The following is an 18,800-nucleotide window of genomic DNA, read 5'->3' on the forward strand; positions in this document are numbered from 1 at the left end:
GATTGATGATGAGGAGGAGGAGGAGGGAGGGTGTGAGGGGAGGGAGGGAAGGAGGGGATGGAGGGAGGGGATGGGGGGACGGAGGGTGTGAGGGGAAGGAGGGAAGGAGGGTGTGAGGGGAGGGAGGGTCTGAGGGGAGGAGGGAGGGTCTGAGGAGAGGGAGGGAAGGAGGGTGTGAGGAGTAGGGAGGGAAGGAGGGTGTGAGGAGTAGGGAGGGTGTGAGGGGAGGGTCGGGTCGGGTCGGCCGAGGGATGCGCCGGCCCAAGGAGCCCCCCGCCCCCAAACCCCCGCCAGGGCCTCCGGGGCCGGGACCCAAGGGGGACAGGGGAAGGGGGAAGGGAAGGGGGGGCGGACGGACAGACAGGCGGCCCCGAACAGACAGACAGACAGACAGACAGACAGACAGACAGACAGGCGGCGGCCGTGAGTGCGCGGAGGAGAAGCCGCCAAGGGCCGGGCAGCAAAGGTAGGGCCACGCGCCGGGGGGCTCCGGGGGGCTCCGGGGGGCGGCACCGGGGGGCGCCGGGCCTGGGGGGGCGCTTCACGGCCCCATCACCGGCACTGTGACCGCTGTTCTTATGAAGAAGAATCGTCAATCAGAGGATTTGTTAAGCGCTTACCATCTGCGAAGCACCGTTCTAAGCGCCGGGGGCTGAACACAAGGTGATCGGGTTATCCCACGGGCGGGGGGGGGGGGGGGGGGGGGGGTCCACAGGCTTCATCCCCATTCTACAGATGAGGGAACTGAGGCACAGAGAATAATAATAATAATAATAATGATGATGATGGCACTTCTTAAGCGCTTTATATGTACCAAGCACTGTTCTAAGCGCCGGTGGCTGGGGGGGCGGATACAAGGTGCACAAGGTGATCGGGTTACCCCACGGGGGGCTCACAGTCTTCATCCCCATTTTACAGATGAGATAACTGAGGCCCAGAGAATAATAATGACGATGATAGTATTTATTAAGCGCTTACTATGTGCCAAGCACTGTTCTAAGCCTGGGGGAGGGGGAGCGGGGAATACAAGGTGATCAGGTTGTCCCACGGGGGGCTCACAGTCTTCATACCCATTTTACAGATGAGATAACTGAGGCCCAGAGAATAATACTAGTAATGATGATGGCATTTCTTAAGCGCTTACTATGTACCAAGCACTTTCTAAGCGCTGGGTGGGGGGGGGGGGGGATGCAAGGTGATCGGGCTATCCCACGTGGGGCTCACAGTCTTCATCCCCATTTTACAGATGAGACAACTGAGGCACAGAGAATAATACTAGTAATAATGATGGCATTTCTCAAGCGCTTACTATGTACCAAGGGCCGTTCTAAGCGCTGGGGGAGGGGGGATACAAGGTGATCGGGTTATCCCACGTAGGGCTCACAGTCTTCATCCCCATTTTACAGTTGAGGGAACTGAGGCCAAGAGAATAATTAATAATGATAATAAGAATGATAATGATGGCATTTATTAAGTGCTTACTATGTGCCAAGCACTGTTCTAAGCACCGGGGGGAATACAAAGTGATCGGGTTATCCCACGGGGGGGCTCACAGTCTTCATCCCCATTCTACTGATGAGATAACTGAGGCCCAGAGAAGAATAATAATAATGACAACAATAATAACGATAATGACATTTATTAAGCACTTACTATGTGCCAAGCACTGTTCTAAGCACTGGAAGGGGATACAAGGTGATTGGGTTATCCCACGTGGGGCTCACAGTCTTCATCCCCATTTTACCGATGAGGGAACTGAGGCCCAGAGAAGTTAACTAACTTGCCCAAAGTCACACAGCTGACAATTGGCGGAGCTGGGATTTGACCCCATGACCCCTGGCTCCCAAGCCCGGGCTTTTCCCACTGAGCCATGCTCCTTCTCGTTAAGTCAAGCGCTTACTAAATTAAATGCTTACTCTGTGTCAGGCACCGTACTAAGCGCTGGGGTGGAGACACAGAAATCAGGTTGGACACAGTCCCCGTCCCGCAGGGAGCTCACGGTCTTAATCCTCATTTTACAGTTGAGGGAAGTGAGGCACAGAGAAGTGAAGTGACTTAGTCAAGGCCACACAGCAGGCAAGTGGTGGAGGCGGGATTAGAACCCATGACCTTCCTACTCCCAGGCCCCTGTTGTAGCCACTAGCCACGCTGTCCCGTTGCCTTGGTTCTGCCCCCTCCCCGTCCTGCATCCCCGTCTGCTCTGGGCCCCGGCGCTCCTCTAATAATAATAATTAACGTTATTTGCTAAGCACTTACTATATGCCAAACACTGCTGTCAGCGCTGGGGTAGATGCAAGGTAATCAGGTTGTCCCACCTGGGGCTCACAGTCTTCATCCCCACTTTACAGATGAGGTAACTGAGGCTCAGAGAAGTGAAGTGACTTGCCCAAGGTCACACAGCAGACAAGTGGCGGAGTCGAGATTAGAACCCGTATCCTCTTGCCACTAAGCCACCCTGCCCAATCCTCCCAGGAAAAATGCCTGGTGCGGAGGATGATTCCCTAAACCTTCCTTTGGCCGGGTGGGAAAGGGAGAAGGGGATTAGATCAAGGGATTTAAGGCTTTGTTAGGTTTATTGGCTCTTGGAAAGGGACTCATGTGGAGGGACACTCTCTTGGAGTGACTATTGAACTCATCATCATCATCATCATCATCATCAATCGTATTTATTGAGTGCTTACTATGTGCAGAGCACTGTACTAAGCGCTTGGGAAGTACAAATTGGCAACACACAGAGACAGTCCCTACCCAACAGTGGGCTCACAGTCTAAAAGGGGGAGACAGAGAACAAGACCAAACATGCCAACAAAATAAAATAAATAGGATAGATATGTACAAGTAAAATAAATAAATAAATAAATAGAGTAATAAATATGTACAACCATATATACATATATACAGGTGCTGTGGGGAAGGGAAGGAGGTGGATGGGGGGATGGAGAGGGGGAAGAGGGGGAGAGGAAGGGAAGGGCTCAGTCTGGGAAGGCCTCCTGGAGGAGGTGAGCTCTCAGCAGGGCCTTGAAGGGAGGAAGAGAGCTAGCTTGGCTCATTAAGAAACCACTTCTCTGTCTTCCAGCGGAGAAGGCCCTTCATAAACACTCTTCCTTCTTCTTCTGCAGCTGCTCTTGCCTCGCTTCAGAAGGTGTCAGGACTGTGATTTCTACCTTGGGAGCTGCAGTGTAAGAGACTAAATAGAAGCCAATTTGTCTGGTATGTCTAGTACTTCCTCCATTACCCCGTAAACACCTCGAGGGCAGCGATCCTATTTTATAGTTCTTTTCTACAGTCCCCGACCTTAATAAATACTAGTGATACCGAGTGTGAGCCCGCTGTTGCTTAGGGACCGTCTCTATATGTTGCCAACTTGTACTTCCCAAGCGCTTAGTACAGTGCTTGGCACACAGTAAGTGCTCAATAAATACGATTGAATGAATGAGTGATTGGAGGAGCTGGCGGGAGGAGAAGATAGGGCAAGGACAAGGTGTGGATTGCAGGGATTCTTGATATTCTCATCTTTGGATTCTTGATATTCTCATCTTTCCGTGAGTTGCCACACCACAGGTGACTATTGGCCCGGCTGTTTTCCCCAGAGAGCTCTCCAGCAGCTTATTTTCAATCAGTTTTCCAAGCTGCCCGTTCTGTCTCCAAGAGCTGCCCGCCTCCGCCCCTTGTCGGCTGTGTGACCTTGGGCAAGTCGCTTCACTTCTCAGTGCCTCAGTTGACCTCATCTGTAGAACGGGGATTAAGACTGTGAGCCAAATGTGGGAGAGGGACTGGGTCTAACCCGAGTAGCTTGAATCTTCCCCAGCGCTCAGTACGGTGCCTGGAACATAGTAAGCGCTTAAGAAATAGCATAAAAAAATGCCCAGAGCTGCTGCAGCCGAGATGGGCACCAAAAGCTGCCAAGGTGGGCACCAACCGCTGCCAAGATGGGCACCAATGGCGGCCAAGGTGGGCACCACGGGCTGCTAAGCTGCTGTAGCCCCCCATCCGTGGTTTGGAAGGGCTCCAGTCTCCAGGAGATGCCTGCGTGTGAGTAGGGCCAAGTGATGGAAATGAAATGATTCATTTCCATTGGATTTGAATTAATTTCCTGTCGGATTTAGATGCCTTAATCCGCCTGTCTCCGCATCCCCCTCCTGTTTCCTTGACCTTAGGGGATGTCTGGGACTCACCTCTTTGATATCATCATCATCATCAATCGTATTTATTGAGCGCTTACTGTGTGCAGAGCACTGTACTAAGCGCTTGGGAAGTACAATTGGCAACATATAGAGACAGTCCCTACCCAACAGTGGGCTCACAGTCTAAAAGGGGGAGACAGAGAACAAAACCAAACATACTAACAAAATAAAATAAATAGAATAGATATGTACAAGTAAAATAAATACATAAATAAATAGAGTAATAAATATGTACAAACATATATACATATATACAGGTGCTGTGGGGAAGGGAAGGAGGTAAGATGTGGGGGATGAAGAGGGGGACGAGGGGGAGATATCTTTTTCCTTCCCATAAAGTTCTCCTTAGTTCAAACCTGAGATCCCATATATCCTTGGATTTGCTCCCTACTTTGTGGAGGGCCCCGAGAGAAGTCGCTGGATTGGGCGAGCCACTTAATTTCTCTGTGCCTCGGTTAGCTCATCTATAAAATGGGGATTAAAGACTATGAGCCCCACATGGGACAACCCGATTATCTTGTATCTACCCCAGTACTTAGAACAGTGTGTGGCACGTAGTAAGTGCTTAACAAATACTATTATTATTATTATAGTTGCTATTTGTGGTTTTTGCTAGTGGCCCCGTGGATAGAGCACGGGCCCGAGAGTCAGAAAGTCATGGGTTCTAATCCCAGATCCACCACTTGTCTGCTCTGTGACCTTGGGCAAATCACTTAACTTCTCTGTGCCTGTTACCTCATCTGTAAAAAATGGGGATTAAGACTGTGAGCCCAATGTGGGACGGGGACCGTGTCCAACTTGATTAACTTGAGCCTACTCCAGAGCTTAGAACAATGCTTGGCATATAATAAGTGCTTCACAAGTACTATAATTAGAGAAGCAGCGTGGCTCAGTGGAAAGAGCCCGGGCTTTGGAGTCAGAGGTCATGGGTTCAAATCCCAGCTCTGCCAACTGTCAGCTGTGTGACTTTGGGCAAGTCACTTAACTTCTCTGTGCCTGTTACCTCATCTGTAAAATGGGGATTAAACTGTGAGCCTCCCGTGGGACAACGTGATCACCTTGTAACCTTCCCAGCGCTTAGAACAGTGCTTTGCACATAGTAAGCGCTTAACCAATACCATTATAAATATAATAATAATAATAATAATAATAAAAATAATAATTTGTAAGCTTCTCAAGGGGCAGGACTTTTACTGTGTGCTCCCAAGGGTTTTCAATTGTTCCTTGCACAGGAAGGACTCGGTAAGTAATGACGGTGATGACTTTTAAACAAAAAACCCATTGGAAAAAAATGTGAGAGATAATCATGGCATAATGGCTAGAGCACGAGCCTGGGAGTCCAGAAGGTTGTGGGATTTTGTCCCGGCTCCGCCACTTGTCTGCTGTGTGACCTTGGGCAAGTCACTTCACTTCCCTGAGCCTCAGTTATCTCATCCGTAAAATGGGGATGAAGACTGTGACCCCCACGTGGAACAACCTGATTACCTTGTATCTACCCCAGTGCTTAGAACAGTGCTTTGCACATAGTAAGCGCATAACAAAAATTATTACCATAGCAGCCACCTCTTCACCCAGCCGTGCCCAGCTCTTGAACCCTAGCCACTCTGCCGAAAGGAGTAACACCCTGCTTTAACTCCAACATGCCTATACACAAATCCCCCTTACTTGGTAAAAAGCGACTGCCCAGCTTGTCTGCCAGATTTTTAGACTAAAAATTATGACCAGAGCTTCGTTGACCCACGCGCGGGCCAAATGCACGTTTCCCAGCACTTTCTCTTTCTCCATGCCCACCACCAAGCCCTTTCGTCCTCTGTTCTCGGCTCTCGTCATCAATCGTATTTATTGATTGATTTATTGATCTCCCTGCTGCCGTTCTCTGGTTCCCTCCGTCTGGGTTCCTGGAGGGGCAGGTGGAATCTTCGTCTCTCTTTAGCCTTTGGAGTTTCCCGTACGGTGAAGGCTGCCAGTTGCCAGGGAACTGAGAAGAAGTCTGAGCCCAGAACTTGTTGCAGGACTCACGCTGCAGTTCGTTTTCTCCATTTCAGGAGAGCTCTGCTCAAGCCATGGCTCCTCCACTGAATCCCTTTTTTAACTTTCTTTTTTTAAAAAGGTGTGTGTTAAGCACTTACTATGTGCCAGACACCATACCAAGTGCTGGGATAGATACAAGTTAATCAGGTTTGACACAGTCCATGTCCCCCATGGGGCTCACAGTCTTAATCCCCCTTTTGCAGATGAGGTAACCGAGGCACAGGGAAGTTAAGCGACTTGCCCAAGGTCACAAAGCAGACAGTTGACGGAGCCAAGATTAGAACCCAGGTCCTCCGACTACCTTGTCATTAGGCCACGCTGCTTCACTTATGTTGATGTTGGGCAAGTCCATTTCTGCAACAGGGAGACTAGTCCCGCCTGCCTCCCAGATGGCCAGGTTGTTAATGACACAGGAAAGGACTCAGAGTAGTAAGTAGTAATAATAGTATTTATTAAGCTCTTACTGTGTTGCAGAACACTGTACTAGGGCTGGAAAGAAATACATCGGTGAGAATTAAACATGGTCCCTGTCCCTCATGGGGCTCACAAGGTAAAAGAACTTAAACACTTGGACATTGTATCAATCGGAAGTGTTATTCTATCACAGGATAATTTTTTTCCCTAAAGACTTGCCTAAAATTGCCAAACCAATGATTTCTATTGACTGCCATCAGTCAGTTATCAAAAACATCCTTTTTCTCTTTAAACACAGACTTGCAGTGGAAATGCTAAATGTCACACTTCCTTCAGCAGAGTAATCTCTTGTCTCTTCTACTATTTCCACTTCAGCACTCCAATGTCACCTCGGGTACTCACGAGGTGGGGTATGGGGTACTCACGTCCCCATAAAGCTTCTGCATGTGTCTTTATCCTCTGTTGCTTCCCTCTACCTATACTTTATTTTAATGTCTGTCTTCCCTCGTCCCCCTCTCCATCCCCACATCTTACCTCCTTCCCTTCCCCACAGCACCTGTATATATGTATATATGTTTGTACATATTTATTACTCTATTTATTTATTTATTTATTTTACTTGTATATATCTATTCTATTTATTTTATTTTGTTAGTATGTTTGGTTTTGTTCTCTGTCTCCCCCTTTTAGACTGTGAGCCCACTGTTGGGTAGGGACTGTCTCTATATGTTGCCAATTTGTACTTCCCAAGCACTTAGTACAGTGCTCTGCACATAGTAACCGCTCAATAAATATGATTGATTGATTGACTGATTGATTCCCTGATAGACTGTAAGCTCCTTGAGGGCAGGAATCATGCATACTAACTATTGTACTCTCCCAAGCCCTTAGCATAATTCTCTGCACTCGTGGAGTAAGCTCTCCACGAATACTAGTGATAGATTAACTCATAGGGATTGAAGAAAACCAGTGGCCTAGTGGAAAGACCCGAGGATTGGGAATCAGGGGACCTGGGTTCTAATTCCATCTCTGCCGTTTTGCCCGCTCTATGACTTTGGGTGAGTCACTTTACTTCTCTGTGCCTCAGTTTCCTCATCTGTAAATGGAGATAAAATACCAATCCTCTCTCCCACTTAGGCTGCGAGCCCCTGGGTGTTCCACCTTCTTAGACTGAGTCAATCCCAGCTCGGCACACAGTAAGTGCATAACCTACTATTATTATTAGAAGTGTCCAGTTTGGAAATTGCCACTTGTTTCTCTGTCTCTAGGCCTCCATTTCCGTGAAACACGAGCAGAGACTTAATTACAGATCCCCGGGTGAGACAGGTCAGTGTAACCTTTCCAGATGAATGGTCCCCGATGTCAGCTGGTCAAAGTGAGATTGCAAACCTTCGGATAGCAATGACCAGGGGACGCACAAAGCCCTCAGTGCAGAGACAATCCCTCAGTCACCACACAGGAACTGAGCCCCGGAATCGGGACCTAGAAACAGAGGCGTTAGGGTTGTGAGCTGAAAGCAGCCAGTACCGTGTCCTGAGCCAGAGAAACCATCCCGGGTCCCGCCACATCCCAGTCATCCCCAGACAGTGAGGGCTGGGTAGGAAAGGCGACCACATCCAGCTAGATCTTCTGGTGATGATTTTTCTTTAATTGTGATTAATGCCTATTATGGCTGTTCTGCAAAATGCTTCTGAAATTAAGGCAGTATCATTTTTTTTTTTTTACTCCTGCTCAGGCCTTAATTTAGGAGAGAGATAATAATAATAAATAACTGTGGTATTTAAGCGTTCACTGTGTGCCAGGCACCGTACTAAACGCAGGGGTGGATTCAAGAAAATCAGGTTAGATGCAGTCCCTGTTCCAACTGCACTCTTAATCCCCATTTTGTAAATGAGGTAACTGAGGCACAGAGAAGTGAAGTGAGTTGCCCAAGGTCACACAGCAGACAAGTGGCAGAGTCGGGATTAGAACCTATGACCTTCTGGCTCCCGGATCTATGCTCTATCCACAAAACCATGCTGCTTCTCCCTGTGTAGCCCCACTGGGGCTTCCTTTCCTCTCTCCTCGACCCCCTCTCTCCTCTTTCCTCTTTCCCCCTCTTTCCTCTTTCCCCCTCTTTCCCCCTCTTTCCTCTTTCCTCTCTCCTCGACCCCCTCCAGTCTGGCTTCCATCCCCTACATTCCACGGAAACTGCCCTCTCAAAGGTCACCAATGACCTCCTGCTTGCCAAATCCAATGGCTCATACTCTGTCCTAATCCTCCTCAACCTCTCAGCTGCCTTCGACACTGTGGACCACCCCCTTCTCCTCAACACGTTATCTGACCTTGGCTTCACAGACTCCGTCCTCTCCTGGTTCTCCTCTTATCTCTCTGATCGCTCTTTCTCAGTGTCTTTTGCAGGCTCCTCCTCCCCCTCCCATCCTCTTACTGTGGGGGTTCCCCAAGGTTCAGTACTTGGTCTCCTTCTGTTCTCAATCTACACGCACTCCCTTGGTGATCTCATTCGCTCCCACGGCTTCCACTGTCATCTCTACGCTGATGACACCCAGATCTCCATCTCTGCCCCTGCTCTCTCCCCCTCCCTCCAGGCTCGCATCTCCTCCTGCCTTCAGGACATCTCCATCTGGATGTCCGCCCACCACCTAAAGCTCAACATGTCGAAGACTGAACTCCTTGTCTTCCCTCCCAAACCTTGTCCTCTCCCTGACTTTCCCATCTCTGTTGATGGCACTACCACCCTTCCCATCTCACAAGCCCGCAACCTTGGCGTCATCCTCGACTCCGCTCTCTGATTCACCCCTCACATCCAAGCCGTCACCAAAACCTGCCGTTCTCAGCCACACAACATTGCCAAGATCCGCCCTTTCCTCTCCATCCATACCGCTACCCTGCTCGTTCAAGCTCTCATCCTATCCCGTCTGGACTACTGCATCAGCCTTCTCTCTGATCTCCCATCCTCGTGTCTCTCTCCACTTCAATTCATACTTCATGCTGCTGCCCGGATTATCTTTGTCCAGAAACGCTCTGGGCATATTACTCCTCTCCTCAGTAATCTCCAGTGGCTACCAATCAATCTGCTCATCAGGCAGAAACTCCTCACCCTGGGCTTCAAGGTTGTCCATCCCCTCGCCCCCTCCTACCTCACCTCCCTTCTCTCCTTCTCCAGCCCAGCCCGCACCCTCCGCTCCTCCGCCGCTAATCTCCTCACCGTAACTCGTTCTCGCCTGTCCCGCCATCGACCGCCGGCCCACGTCCTCCCCCGGGCCTGGAATGCCCTCCCTCTGCCCATCCGCCAAGCTAGCTCTCTTCCTCCCTTCAAGGCCCTCCTGAGAGCTCACCTCCTCCAGGAGGCCTTCCCACACTGAGCCCCTTCCTTCTTCTCCCCCTCGTCCCCCTCTCCATCCCCCCATCTTACCTCCTTCCCTTCCCCACAACACCTGTATATATGTATATATGTTTGTACATATTTATTACTCTATTTATTTATTTATTTATTTATTTTACTTTACATATCTATTCTATTTATTTTATTTTGTTAGTATGTTTGGTTTTTTTTTTTCTCTGTCTCCCCCTTTTAGACTGTGAGCCCAATGTTGGGTAGGGACTGTCTCTATATGTTGCCAATTTGTACTTCCCAAGCGCTTAGTACAGTGCTCTGCACATAGTAAGCGCTAAATAAATATGATTGATTGATTGATTTGCAGCAAGAAGCAATTAATCGTATTTATTGAGGACCTCCTCTGGGCAGAGCTTTTGCACCCCTTAGAAGTCCTCGCCTGGGGGAGCATAATAAAAAACACCACCCCCACTCTCCAAACCAGCACAGTGGTATTTATTGAGCTCTTGCTGTGTGTGCTGCTGAGCACTGTAGTAAGTGCTGGGGAGCAGACAATACAATAGAGTTGGTCCAAGTCAAAGAACTTTCAGAATAACGGGTGCCCCGTCCCAGATGTCTAGCGGGAAATGGTAAACTCAGAGGTGCTGGAGCCAAGAACTGTCAAACCGAGGATTGCCTGGTAAATCTCACCGTACGCTGGGCACTAACCCCCTCAAGCCGCCCTGCGGTCTCCCGATGGGAATCCCTGAGGCCTGACTCGCAGTTGAGTTAGAGTTGTGAGTCCTGCACAAGTTCTGTGGGGCCACACAGGGTCAGTGATTCACTAGGCAGTGGCCTGGATAAGCTGGGGGCATGTGGTGGCTGTGGGCAGGGAACGTGTCTACCAACTCTATTGTAGTGCACTCTCCCAGGGGCTTATTACAGTGCTCGGCACACACTAAGCGCTCAATAAATCCCACTGATATGTGGTGGCAGAAATGGGGGGGGGTCTGCCGCCAGTGGCTGCCGGCAAAGGCCAGGATAATCAATCAATCAACCGTATTTATTGAGCGCTTACTGTGTGCAGAGCACTGTACTAAGCGCTTGGGAAGTACAAGTTGGCAACACATAGAGACAGTCCCTACCCAACAGTGGGCTCACAGTCTAAAAGGGGGAGACAGAGAGCAAAACCAAACATACTAACAAAATTAAATAAATAGGATAGATATAAGTGCTGTGGGGCTGACGGAGGGGTGAATGAAATGTGCAAATCCAAGTGCAAGAGCGACGTAGGAGTGGGAGAAAAGGAAATGAGGGCCTAGTTGGAAAGTTCAGATGGGAATTTCAGGCACTGAAAAAATTAAACGTATACTATAATGGTTGATGTGTTTTTCCTTGATTACTGCCCAGGTAACAGGATTGCTACCAAAATCATTTGGGGAAGCGCAGGTAAGGTAAGCAGATGTCTCGCTTTTCAGGATTCTCTCCTGCCACTGGAAAGGCCTGGTGGGGGATAGGAGGGAGAACTCATGGGAATTCTGCTTGTGGCTGGTTGAGGTGGAGGTGAAAGAGCAGCAGCAGTGAGTAGAAGCAGCAGAAAAGAGGCTGCCCAGTTTCCTTCTCTAATAGCTGGGGCTGTTCTCTCCTCCCCTCCCCTGCTCCTCTACTGATCCACACCCAAGGATGGACTGCCTCATCCTGGCACTTACAATGCAGTCACAATGCACTATTCCTGACCAGGCTGAGTGTCAATCAATGGTATTGAGTACTTACTGTGTGCAGAGCACTGAACTTAAGCACTTGGGAGTCTTAAGCACCTGGGAAAATACCTGCTCACAAGGAATTTACTGTCTACAGTGGGGTGGGGAGAGACGGACATTCAAATAGATTACAAATAGGGGCAATAGCAAAGCATGAGAACAGTAATAGAAGTGCTGTAGGACTGGGGTAAATATCAAAGTGCTTAAGGGAATACACAGCTGAGGGTACTGTCAATGCAGAGGGGAGTGAGGGCAGGGAAAAACAATAATAATAATAATTATAGTATTTGTAAAGTGCTTACTATGTGCCAGATGGGCCAGGATAGAGGTGGATGCATCTCCTTGTTTAAAGTTGCTCTCTTAGACACTTCCAAAGGTGAGTCCCCCCAGAGGGGTCCCTCAACCCTTGCTGGTCGTGTAGCTACATCTGGGTGCTGGAAGGTCCTCAGAGGGGCTCAGGGATCCGAAATTGACCAGAACCACTCCCTTTCTTGCCCAGGAAAATGCAGTTCTGCTGCCCGGAGTACTCCTTTTAATTTCCCTCCCTATACCACACCTCCCTCCTGTGTCTGTGTCTCCCAGAAAGAGGCTTCTCTTGGTGAGAAGATGTTTACTCTGGCCACCGGTACAAATTCCCAGGAGGGATTTGCTACTCATCAATCAATCAATCAATCAATCATATTTATTGAGCGTTTACTGTGTGCAGAGCATTGTACTAAGCACTTATAACTATAACTAAATACTCATAACTATTAACTCCTTCAAGCAGCCAGAGAGGAGCACCTTGCCAGGGGATCCCACTTGGGACTCTTCCCTTCTTGGCATTACTTAGTGAGTGGGAGACCAGGAGGGTGGTGGAGGAGCTAAAAGACTTAGACCCCTAAACCCTCTGGGAATGGCAGTTTAAAACAGAGCTTAAAGTTTTAGCTTCGGGAGCCGCACTAAATCGTGCGTTCCAAAATCTGTACGATCCCGAGTAAAGATCTGGACCCCTGAATCAAGTTATCAGTGGTATTTACTGAGCGCTTTCTATGTGTGAGCCCGCTGTTGGGTAGGGACCGTCTGTATATGTTGCCAACTTGTACTTCCCAAGCACTTAGCACAGTGCTCTGCACACAGTAAGCGCTCAATACATACGATTGAATGAATGAATGAATGCAGAGCACTATACTACATGCTTGGGAGAGTCCTTTCCCATGGAGAGCTTAGGGTCTAGAGGGAGAGCTGGACAGAGACATTCATTTAAATGAATAGATAAATCAATCAATCAATCAATCGTATTTATTGAGCACTTACTGTGTGCAGAGCACTGTACTAAGCACTTGGGAAGTACAAGTTGGCGACATATAGAGACGGTCCCTACCCAACAGTGGGATCACAGTCTAGGAGGGGGAGACAGAGAACAAAACCAACCATATTAACAAAATAAAATAAATAGAATAGATATGTACAAGTAAAAAAAATAAATAGAGTAATAAATATGTACAAACAAATATACATATATACAGGTGCTGTGGGGAAGGGAAGGAGGTAAGGCAGGGAGGATGGAGGAGGGAGGAGGGGGAGAGGAAGGAGGGGACTCAGTCTGGGAAGGCCTCCTATGGTAATAATAAAATTTAATTGCGGGATTTGTTCAGTGCTTACTCTGTGTCAAGCACTGGGTAGAGACAAGATAATCGGGTCGGATATCATCCCCCTCCCACATGGGGCCCCCAATCTAAGGGTGACTGGCACCAGGAATGAAACGTGGGGCAAATAGAGTTGCCCCCGAGGAGTTTTGCTACTCCCAGCAGCCCTTGGGAGGAAAGAGAGCTCTCAGGGTCACAAAGGGGGAAACTGAGGTACAGAGGTTAGCAGAGACGCATCCAGGGACCCGCAGGGGGTGGGCGGTGGAGCTGGAAACAGACTGCCCAGTCTTGGAGTCTGCGGCCCACCGCTGAGCCCCGAGAACGAGCCACGTGGGCGAGGAGGGTCCCCCGGGCGTCGGACGACTGCGGTCCTTCTCTCTCCCCCCAGCCGTCAGCGGTCGTGCCCTCCGTCCGGCCCCCAGATCGGCATGGTCCGGCTGCGCGTGTCCAGCACCACGGTGGCCATGCTCCTGGTGGCGCAGACCGGCTTCCTGCTCTTCCTCTACTCCCGCCAGGGCCGCTCGCCGCCGCCGTCGCCTGAGGAGCCGGGGGGCCGCGTGCACGTGCTGATCCTGTCCTCGTGGCGCTCGGGCTCCTCCTTCGTGGGGCAGCTGTTCAGCCAGCACCCGGACGTCTTCTACCTGATGGAGCCCGCCTGGCACGTGTGGGTGGCCCTGGCCCAGGGCAGGGCCGCCGCGCTCCACATGGCCGTGCGCGACCTGGTGCGCTCCGTCTTCCTCTGCGACATGGACGTCTTCGACGCCTACCTGCCCTGGCGCCGGAACCTCTCGGACCTCTTCCAGTGGGCGACGAGCCGGGCCCTGTGCTCCCCTCCGGCCTGCGACGCCTTCCGGCGGGACGCCATCTCCGGCGAGGCCGCCTGCAAGACGCTGTGCGGCAAAGCTCCCTTCGGGGTGGTGGCGGAGGCCTGCCGCTCCTACAGCCACGTGGCGGTCAAGGAGGTGCGCTTCTTCAACCTGCGGGTCCTCTACCCGCTGCTGACCGACCCCTCCCTCGACCTGCGCGTCGTCCACCTGGTGCGCGACCCCCGGGCCGTGCTCAAGTCGCGGGAGCAGTCGGCCAAGGCCCTGGCCCGGGACAACGGCATCGTCCTGGGCACCAACGGGACGCGGGTGGAGCTGGACCCGGGGCTTCGGGTGGTGCAGGAGGTCTGCCGCAGCCACGTGCGCATCGTCGAGGCGGCCACCGTCAAGCCCCCGCCCTTCCTCCGGGACCGCTACCGGCTGGTGCGGTTTGAGGACCTGGCGCGCGACCCGCTGGCCGAGATCCGGGGCATGTATGACTTCGCCGGCCTCCGCCTCACGCCCCGGCTCGGCTCCTGGATCTACAACATCACCCACGGTCCGGGCCCCGGCCGGCGCGGGGAGGCTTTTAAGATCACCTCCCGGGACGCCCTCAACGTCTCCCAGGCCTGGCGCCAGGCTCTGCCCTTCCCCAAGATCCGCCGGGTGCAGGAACTGTGCGCCGGGGCCCTGCGGGTGCTGGGCTACCGCTCCGTGGACTCGGAGCAGGAGCAGAGGGACCTCACCCTGGACCTGCTGCTCCCCCGGGGCAGGAGCCAGTTCAGCTGGGCTTCATCCATGTCCTTTTTCTCCCGGGAGAAGTAGCACCCGGGGGCCTTCTCGGAGGAGGCTCCCGCGGGATTGGGAACTCAAATTCCCATCCAATTTCCCCCCCTCTCCCCCCGGACGCTTGGTGATGCCGGCTGCTAGCAGGCGCTCCCTCCCCGGCTCCCAGACCGGCTGAGGCCGGAAACGGAATCCCATGAGAGTGATATTTATTTTCCAAATGAATGGCCTTTTCGAGTTCCCCAGTCCTGCTGTTTTTGTTTATTTTTTTCCCCACTTTCGACCCCGATTTTGCTCCGGCCCTTTGGCTCCTTTTCGGTTCTTCCTAGTCCTTCAGCCTTTGGGTAGGGGACTGGGGTGGGGGGCTTCTCCTGGGCTGGCTTCTGACCAGTGAAGCCCAGTAAGAAAGTGTGCCCCAAGAACTCCAGTCTGGAATGCTGGCTGGTGGCCGAATGTGGGCCGCCGTCCCATTGGGAGCCTAGAAGAAGACGAACCGAAACTGGCACCTTATAGATTCTCCAGCCTTTCTCCTCCCATAGCCCTAGGAGCATCTCGAGGGGGTTTTGGAAGCCAATATGAATTCTTTAGTCTCCTCTAGCCGCATCTGTACCCCATCCCCATCGCCGTTCACATCGTAGACCCTCGACCTATGCGCAGTCCATAAAAAAACACATTTATTTTTCTTTCCCCTCTAGCCACAGTTGCAAAACTCATGCCTCTAAGTATTTAGGGCACTTCCGATGGGTGGTTGTGGGTAAACGTGGGAGTTCAGCAAGGCGATTGTGTCCTCCCGGCTCATCGGGGTGAGCACTATGAGTGGCAGAGAGACGGGGGACCGAGGGACATCTCTCGGACAGAGATCAGCAGGATAATCCACCATAACCAGCCGGTGTGCAGGACTGGCAGTGAGTTAAATCCTAACGAGACCTTACCCGCGTATGCAATCGTGCCTGCTCAGTGGATAAAGAAGTGGATAAAATGAGAGAAGCGGCGTAAGTAAGCGCTTAACAAATGCCATTATTATTATTATAAAGAAGGCGAATCATTCCCGTAGCAGTGGATTTTTTCCATCAGGGTTAAAGGACGTTCTGTGTGTTAAAGTGATAAAGTAGAGAGGGATAGAGATGAACACGGGGGTTCTGGTTGGTGTTTGAACTTTATAGGGTGCCCTTTTTCCCGGGAGCAAGTCCACCTCAGCAGTATCTTCAAGCAACGCTGCCCTGGGGTAAGCACTGAGCTCATTGCACCGGATTACCCTGCGGATCGGTTGTTCATGGAAGTACGTTTTCTTCTACTGGGGCCTCTGGTGCGTTTGTGGTGTGCTTCGCTACGTTGCTGAGACCACATTAATCCACACTGAATGTGGATTCAAACCACATTAACCACTCCATGTAGGTCAAGGGACGTTTGAGAAGAAAGCCCCAAAACGATGTCACAGCCGGAAGAGAAAGTGGAGTTAAGATGGACCCCCTCTGGCTGCCTGCTCTTACCTCACAGGGTGCTCTTCTCCTCTTCCTCAGCTGAAACTCCCCCATCTTGTGCATCCGTGAGGGAGAGACTGGCCCATGGACATCACAGAATTTACTTCACTTTGAGAGTAGTGGTGATTGAAGACACACAAAAATGACACCAGCATCAGTCACGCATGATAAATCGAAGCACATTGGTGAGTCACCTAGAAACTTTTCTGGGGTTATTGATGCATCATTTGGTGGCCACACCTTTTTAATAGAAGACTGATATTAAAAAAACTAGCAGAAACTTGTAAAATGCTCACAATATTTTAAAATACACTTACCGTCTTTTATTGTCTATAGTTGTGTCTCCCGAATTTCTTTGTCTCCATCTCTGCTGTCTAGATGTGTCTGACTTTCCCTGAATTCTCTGCAGGACCAGGGGGAAATTCTCTGCAGAACAGACCGTTACTTCCTTCTGCTTTTGGTTTACACCTTTTGTCCATAAGATTATGTTTTTTATTAAACACTTATTAGGTTCCAAGCACCGTACTGAGTACTAGGGTAGATACCAGATGATCAGGTAGATTGCAGTCCCTGTCCCACTCGGGGCTAACGAACCAAGTTTTTATTTTGTTGTGTATTTATCCTTGTTCTTGATGCCATTTTAATATTTTAGTGTTTCATTGGTTCTGTTGTGTCTGTTTCCAGTCCTTCCCTATCTTCTATATTCCTAGATTGTGATCCCTTCCAGGCACAGGGTCTGTGTCTAATTCCTAATACAGTGGCTCTGCCAACAGTAAGCGCTTAATAGATACTGTTGCTACAACTACTTCTTCTACGACTAAGTAGACGGGAGCAGCTTTGAAGCCCCATTTTACAGATAGTACAGTGCTCTGCAGACAGTAAGTGCTTAATAAACGCTATTGCTACTACTATTGCTAAGTAGGAGGGAGGAGGGTTGAATCCCCATTTGTCTGATGAGGAAACTGGGGCACAGAGAAGTGAAGTGACTTGCCCCAGATCATACGGTGGGCAAGTGACAGAGCAGGGATTCGAACCCAGCACGACCTAGTAGAGAGAGCATGGGCTTGGATGTCAGGTGGACTTGGAGTCTAATTCCGCCTCTGCCGCTTGTCTACTCTGTGACCTTGGGCAAGTTAACAACTTATTATTAATCGTATTTGTTGAGTGCTTACTGTGTGCCAAGCACTGTACTAGCTTCTCTGTGCTTCAGTTACCTTGTCTGTAAAATGGGGATTAAAACTATGAGCCTTCTGTGGGACAGGGACTGTGTCCAACCTGATTAATTTGTGGCTACCTCAGTGCTTCGTACAGTGCCCGGCACATAGTAAGGGCTTAATAAATACCATGAAAAATGTCCTCTGGCTCCCAGGCCTCTGCTCTAGCTTGTTGTGGGCCGGGAATTTGTCTGTTATATTGTACTCTACCAAGTGCTCTGCACACAGTAAGTATGACTGACTGACTCCTTTAGAACAGAGCTTTGCACATAGTAAGCGCTCAACAAATACCATCATTATTATTAAAGAAGCAGCGTGTCTTTGGAAACAGCTGTATGACTGACTGACTCCTTTAGAACAGAGCTTCACACATAGTAAGCGCTCAACAAATACCATCATTATTATTAAAGAAGCAGCGTGTCTCAGTGGAAAGAGCCATATGACTGACTCCTTTAGAACAGAGCTTTGCACATAGTAAGCGCTCAACAAATACCATCATTATTATTAAAGAAGCGGCGTCTCAGTGGAAAGAGCCGTATGACTGACTGACTCCTTTAGAACAGAGCTTCGCACGTAGTAAGCGCTCAACAGATACCATCATTATTATTAAAGAAGCAGCGTGTCTCAGTGGAAAGAGCCGTATGACTGACTGACTCCCTTAGAACAGAGCTTCGCACATAGTAAGCGCTCAACAGATACCATCATTATTATTAAAGAAGCAGCGTGTCTCAGTGGAAAGAGCCGTATGACTGACTGACTCCTTTAGAACAGAGCTTCGCACATAGCGCTCAACAAATACCATCATTATTATTAAAGAAGCGGCATGTCTCAGTGGAAAGAGCCGTATGACTGACTGACTCCTTTAGAACAGAGCTTTGCACATAGTAAGCGCTCAACAAATACCATCATTATTATTAAAGAAGCAGCGTGTCTCAGTGGAAAGAGGTGTATGACTGACTCCTTTAGAACAGAGCTTTTCACATAGTAAGCGCTCAACAAATACCATCACTATTATTAAAGAAGCAGCGTGTCTCAGTAGAAAGAGCCATATGATTGACTGACACTTTTAGAACAGAGCTTCGCACATAGTAAGCGCTCAACAGATACCATCATTATTATTAAAGAAGCAGCGTGTCTCAGTGGAAAGAGACATATGATTGACTGACTCCTTTAGAACAGAGCT

At 50.0% G+C, this 18,800-nt stretch overlaps 1 protein-coding gene across 1 annotated transcript; it reads left to right on the forward strand.

The window, feature by feature from the left end:
- Positions 1–13,761: 13,761 nt before the first annotated feature.
- Positions 13,762–16,715, forward strand: CHST6 (carbohydrate sulfotransferase 6). The gene has a single exon (XM_038754439.1). The coding sequence runs from the start codon at positions 13,762–13,764 to the stop codon at positions 14,959–14,961; it is 1,200 nt and encodes a 399-aa protein (XP_038610367.1). The 3' UTR covers positions 14,962–16,715.
- Positions 16,716–18,800: the final 2,085 nt, after the last annotated feature.

Source organism: Tachyglossus aculeatus, chromosome 11, assembly GCF_015852505.1.
Source record: "Tachyglossus aculeatus isolate mTacAcu1 chromosome 11, mTacAcu1.pri, whole genome shotgun sequence".
NCBI lineage: Eukaryota > Metazoa > Chordata > Mammalia > Monotremata > Tachyglossidae > Tachyglossus > Tachyglossus aculeatus.